Consider the following 6,203-nt stretch of genomic DNA (forward strand, 5'->3'; position numbering starts at 1 on the left):
GGGGGGGGCTTTTCCTTAACATACTAGTTCCAACTTCATACTACAGCTGGTGAAGCCTTTGAATCTGACTGGTAATTGAGATGTCATTTTATCCGAAATTCATTATTGTTACTCATGGAATGTGATTTCTTATGATTTGCCATTCGTGATAGCAACAGAAAAGGGAGCCATTATTACTGGGCTATTATTCAAACATTCAGCATTTCGTAGAGAACATCAACAAAACTATTAGCAGTCACCCCAAGAAACCAGAGGTCAGTGTCATTTACGATGCAGTGACCTGCAGGGTTTGGACAAAAGCAAACGATGAAAAGTATTTTTCCCCATATGGGGGTAAGGGAGATGTGAGTGGTGACAGCAGTGGGAGTATTCCTGCAAGATAGCCCCTCACCCTGCTGACATTCGAGGAGTGGGGGTTAACTCTTCATACATAGAATCATAGATTAGGTTAGAAGGGATCTCAGGAGGTCATCTAGTCCAATCCTTTGCTCAAAGCAGGACCAACCCCAACTAAATCATGTACACAGATATAGTGGAATGTCAGTTAATGTCAGTTAATGGGCGATTACACTCTGCCATTGCTGTTCCCAGCCATGACAACAACAATAAATGTATCACTATCACAGATGACAAACCCCATTAAGTGTTTGTGAGTAAGCAGCACTCAGAACCATCACTGCTGAAATAAAGACGGACCCGCATCAATGTGTTTCATTTTGTTTTGGGAAGGTGATCATTAAACTGCATGTTTGTTTTGCCCCAGTCAATAGGACAGTGTATGGGGTTTCTGAGAAGGTGTTCAAGGTTAACAAAAGAAGAAATGTCCTGTTTGACTATAACTGATTTTGAACACTCTGCAGTTAACACAGATTTTATTATTTTTAGATGTTTTTCCTAGTAGCCTGCTCCTAAAGTGTTTTGTGTCCAGAAAGCCCTTGGGGCTTATTGTTAAGACCCATAACTCACCCAGGGAATACTGTCTGCCCCTTTGCTTACCAAAGCAAGAATCAGGCAAGTTTTTCAATTTCCTCAGATTTCCTCCAGACAGTAACTTCTTTCCTAAAGCTAACATGATTATTTAAAACTGTTAACTAATAATATTGTGTTTCACCAGGGACACAAATCTTCACTAGCAGTAACCTGTGGGTATCGTATCTATATTTTTAAAGAAACATAGTAAGAGTTACCTTCTGATCACATTTTAAAATTGTATACCAATTATTTATGAGGCCATGACCCCATGGTGGGTGCAGGTTGTAAAACAGGAAAGTCAGGCATGTCCAGATGTGTCTCAAAATTTTAATATGTTTTTTTTTAACTTTTCTTTCTGGTCCCATTGACGTCACTTAATCTCTGTTATAGTCTCTGGGTTTAGTCTTGGAGTGGGGGTGGAGGACCAGCAGAGGCTGGGTCTGTGCTATAATAAAGTGATGATGGTCAGGATCTTGTATTTAAACAAGAGCTTAAATTTAGACACCTAAATCCATATTCAGGCACCTGAGTAAGTGAACTGATTTCAATAGCTCTGGGCACTCAGAACTGAACCCTTATGTTGCAAGCTCAGCATTTTTAAAACTGGCCACTTTTTGAGAAAAGTGAATACAGATTTAAGAGGTTATTGTTTGAATCAAGATATTAAAAACATTTCTCCAGAATCACAGAGTCTAGAATGTCTCTCTGCAGGGAAAGAGCCTGTGGGGAATAAGGATGTGAAATGGATTAAATCCCCTTCCAAAATATCCCAAGTCACCCTTCTAACCCTGACAGGCTGCAAAATAACATTCACATTTTGCTTCAGGGTGTCTCATTAGCTTGAGAGACGGTGAAAGGAAATGGCTGCAGTGGAGCTGGTGACCTTTGAGGATGTGGCTGTGTATTTCACGAAGGAAGAGTGGGCTTTGCTGGACCTGGGTCAGAGAGCCCTGTACAGGGATGTCATGCAGGAGAATTATGAGACTGTGACCTCGCTGGGTAAGGATTTCTGTTCTGAGGCTCTTTGCTCTCTGCTTTGCAGTAGGGGCAGTTGTTATCTTTTCAGGCCCTAAATGGTGTTTCTTCTGTTTATTTCTCAACAGCTTGCACTGGGAAAGCACCTAGAAGCCCCAGTCAGGGATCATAGCCTCTCTGAGCCACATATGGACACATAGTGAAAGACAGTCCCTACCCCAAAAAGTTCACAGTCTATCTATGTAATATTTTCCAATAGTGGGTTGTTTTGTGACGGGATATGAGTGTGCGCATGTGGGGGTAATTGGCAGTGATGAAGACTTTTGTTGTATCCCAGACACCTTCAGAGTGTAGCAACTCTCCTCAGCTCCCCACGGGAATAAGGCAGGGCCATTCCCTAGATGGAATGGGTGAGCTGTTTCTCCAGAGCAGTGAGTCATATGATCTTTTATGATTTACAGCCAAGTCCCTTTAGGCGGGGAAGGAGAAAGGAAGGAGCCTATCTGGGTGGGCTATTCAGACGCTGAATTTGGAAGGAATAACAGTTTTATTTTAATGAACAAGATTAGCACTTGTTTCCTTGTCCCCCAAGCAAAACCTGACATGATCTCCCGGCTGGAACGAGGGGAGGAGCCATGGGTCCCTGATCTTCAGGGCTTTGAGGAAGGGGAGACACTGAGGAATGTCCACACAGGTGAGGAACCAGCTAAACTGACTAAGAGACCAATTATTGTATCCCCATGGCATATTTCACTTAAGAATTTTCATCAAGCCTGTCTGACCCTTCAGCCCCTGCCTTCTTCTTTATTCAGAGGATGTGAAGGAAGGATGGCTCCCTTCCGCTCTCTCCTCTGGGGAAGGATTTGGGAGGCTGTGACATTTTGGGGTTCAGCCCAGACCAGTAAGGGGTTCTGTCACTGCCTGCCTTGCAACCTGGGGACCTTAAATGCTACTGCTGTGGCTCACAGCACCAACACCAACTTACAGACAGACAGAAGACAAGCAGGTCACACCCTGGCTTCCATCACCCACTGTTTGCAGAGTGACACCAATGCCCCTCCAGGCCTCAATTTCTCCTAAACTGTCTACCTGCAGTGTATAAGTAGGTTTCTCATCTGTATATTCAATTCCCAGAGACTTCAACCTCCTTGGTTGAAGGATCCACTTTTCTCAGATGTACAGGAGCCCAGGCATCTTGTATCTGCACAATAATCGATAACTATGGAGTTCTCTCCCTTTTCTTTTTATAGTCCAGTAAACCTACAAAATTCCTTGAAAATTAAGCCTAGACAAAGTTCCTTTCCCTGCCCGGTGTGGATGACATGCTGTCTTCTCCCCTGCATGTGATTTTTACAATGCAAATGATCTTCCCTCAACCTCCAATACAAATGAATAGCTCATTGAATTTGACCACACTTGGTTTGAGGTGTTGGCCTCTTTCCTTTGTGTGGAGAAAACCTGTTCATTAACTGCTCTGACATGCCCAGATTAAACATATTTTAGTCACATATTTCCAGTGTATATCTATTAAGTCCTTGGTGGCTTTACTGTACATACATCACACAAGAATATTAAGGATCAGTGAGCTGTTAAAGTTTTCCAGTGCCATATTTCATGACACCTTTTAGATACAGATAATAACAATAGTGAATTGTGATGCACTAAGCTGTCAGGTGAGCTGATACTCATGCTACATACCAGGGAACCCTGGCCTTCTGACATTGGGTTGCTTTTAAAGTCATAGAGGGTGGGTAAGATTCAGATCACGACATTTTAACCCCCCCAGCAATTATTTGGTTTTGGTCTCCTTTCTGTGATTCCCTTCCCCCCAGCACTGAGACTGACTCCTGTCTGGATGCTCTCTCTGTCCCAGCAGGTGATGGGATGGTGACTGAGAACGAGGAGGAGAATCTTCAGCAGGAAGGTCCTGAGCATGTGGAACCACACAGGATGGTATCAGGAAGAGCTGAAGGGGATGTTTTCCAGAGTCCTGAGGAGCCAGAAGCCTGTGAGAGCCAGCACAGGCCTGAGATGCAGCAGGGAAACCACTCAGGGGAGAGACAGGGTAAATCCAGTCGCCGAAGCAGAAGGGTCAAGAAAATCAGAGAAACAGTTGAACAGAGAAACCCCACTATAGAGAGACCCTACTCTTGTGGTGAATGTGGGAAAAGCTTCCCTTGGAGATCAGTCCTTATTATTCACCAGAGAATCCATACAGGAGAAAGACCCTACAAGTGCCTGCACTGTGGGAAAAGCTTCAGACAGAGTTCAGCCCTTATTACACATCGTACAATCCACACAGGAGAGAAGCCCTATAATTGCCCTGACTGTGGGAAAAGCTTCAATTGCAGCTCAACCCTTATTCAACATCACAGAATCCACACAGGAGAGAAACCCTACAAATGCAGTGAGTGTGGGAAAAGATTCAGTGTGAGCTCACACCTTCTGTCACATCAGCGAACCCACACAGGAGAGAGACCCTATGAATGCTCCAAGTGCAGGAAGAGCTTCAGTCAAAGTTCACAGTTGCTATCACATCAAAGAACCCACACAGGAGAAAGACCCTATGAATGCTCTGAGTGTGGGAAAAGCTTCAGTCGGAGCTCAACTCTTATTACTCACCAGAGAATCCACACAGGAGAGAAACCCTACATATGCGATGAGTGTGGTAAAAGCTTCAGTGTGAGCTCACACCTGCTATCACATCAGAGAACCCACACTGGAGAGAGACCCTATGAATGCCCCCAGTGCGGGAAAAGCTTCAGTCAGAGTTCACACCTTATTAGACACCAGAGAATCCACACAGGAGAGAAACCCTATAACTGCTCTGAGTGCGGGAAATGCTTCAGCCACAGCTCATCCCTTATTAAACATCAGAGAGTTCACACAGGAAAGTAATGCTATAACTTCCCCAACTGTGGGGAAAGCTTCAGTCAGAGTGCAGATTTCACTAATCACCAGAGAAGTCACATGGGGAGAGAGGGAGGGGGAGGGAGACACTGCAAATGCAGTGAGTGTGGAAAAAGCTTCAGTCAAAGCTCACAGCTTCTATTCCATCAGAGAACCCACAGGGAAGTGAGACCCTATAGTGGTCTGAGTGTGGGAAATGCTTCTGCCACAGCCCAAACTTCATAAGAAAATCCACACAGGACACACATCATAGAAATGTCCTGGCTAGGGATGGGCTTAATGAATAACACCTTTGCTGATTCCCATGAATTTCAGAGGGTCAGGCCAAGCAGGAGTGGCCATGTAATGAGGATGCGCAATGGGTCGTTATGAAAGCAGAAAATGTAATAACTTTCTTGGGACAGAGTTGTACAGAGCGAGAGGCTGTGATGGAATTAAATTATAACTTCTTCAGAAGCTGTAACCACTGAATATGCTCCATTCAGGTATTATACAACTAGAACCACCTTTGGCTTATATGCCATGACTTCTCATTTATTTTTGTTAGTGTTTTAGGCTCAGATCCACCATGGGATTTATGCACTGTGACACTGCGAATTACAATGCCTAACTTTTAGATACCTAGAAAATCATAGGATCAACACTGGGATCTACAAAGCCTGAGTTAGGTACCCAGGGTCCCTATATAATGAAAGGGAAGAGAATTCACCTTAGAATGTGATTCACAAAAGCCATTGCACGAGGTGGGGAACGGTCTAAGATAGCCAGTGGGATATGCCAATGAGGAGAGTATGTCCTAACCCCTGCCGGTCTCATTGAGATAGGCACCTATCTCTGCTTCTGATTCATGAACTGGGGAAATTAGACGTTCCTCTGCTGATGGGGTCCAAACTGGTAGGTGTATTCAGAGGCTGCCTAACTCCACATAAAACAGCTGAGGTAGGGGAGGAGGACCTCACTCAACTTTTAGCCCCATGCTTAGGCAACTCACTGAGGATGTGAGAGACCTTCCCCTCACTTCAAGTCCTTCCTCCCTCTGATGAAACAAAAGGATTTGAACAGGTATCTGCCACCTCTCAGGTGAGTGCCCTAGCCACTGAGCTATGGGATAGTTTGATATGGAGCTCCCTCAGCATCTTATTATGAAACAGTTCCACTGTATATAAATACTAAAAGAGTCTTTTGGCCAGAAAGAGCAAGTTGGAATGACTTTACAGCATAGTGGTTAGGGCAACCACCCCATAAGGTAGAGAAAGGCGAATCCACTTCTCTTCCTCCAATAACTCTTTAAATTTCCCTGAAGATAGAATCCTAAGTCCCACCATGAAAAAGACTGCATACTGAAC

General features: G+C 44.3%; 1 protein-coding gene across 1 annotated transcript; it reads left to right on the top strand.

The window, feature by feature from the left end:
• Positions 1-36: 36 nt before the first annotated feature.
• On the top strand, positions 37-4,980 carry LOC137161873 (zinc finger protein 436-like). Its single transcript, XM_067561388.1, has 3 exons — positions 37-1,971; positions 2,540-2,641; positions 3,821-4,980. The coding sequence occupies exons 1-3, from the start codon at positions 1,833-1,835 to the stop codon at positions 4,843-4,845; spliced, it is 1,266 nt and encodes a 421-aa protein (XP_067417489.1). The 5' UTR covers positions 37-1,832; the 3' UTR covers positions 4,846-4,980.
• The last annotated feature ends 1,223 nt before the right edge of the window (positions 4,981-6,203 follow it).

This window comes from Emydura macquarii, unplaced genomic scaffold (assembly GCF_026122565.2).
Source record: "Emydura macquarii macquarii isolate MOO-44397 ecotype Brisbane River unplaced genomic scaffold, CSIRO-AGI_Emac_v2 contig_2393, whole genome shotgun sequence".
Lineage (NCBI taxonomy): Eukaryota > Metazoa > Chordata > Testudines > Chelidae > Emydura > Emydura macquarii.

Coding starts and splice junctions, on each gene's coding strand:
- LOC137161873 (XM_067561388.1), top strand. CDS start 1,833: ATGGCTGCAGTGGAGCTGGTGACCTTTGAGGATGTGGCTGTGTATTTC. Junction 1,972..2,539: donor TGAGACTGTGACCTCGCTGG/GTAAGGATTTCT, acceptor TTGTCCCCCAAG/CAAAACCTGACATGATCTCC. Junction 2,642..3,820: donor ACTGAGGAATGTCCACACAG/GTGAGGAACCAG, acceptor TCTCTGTCCCAG/CAGGTGATGGGATGGTGACT.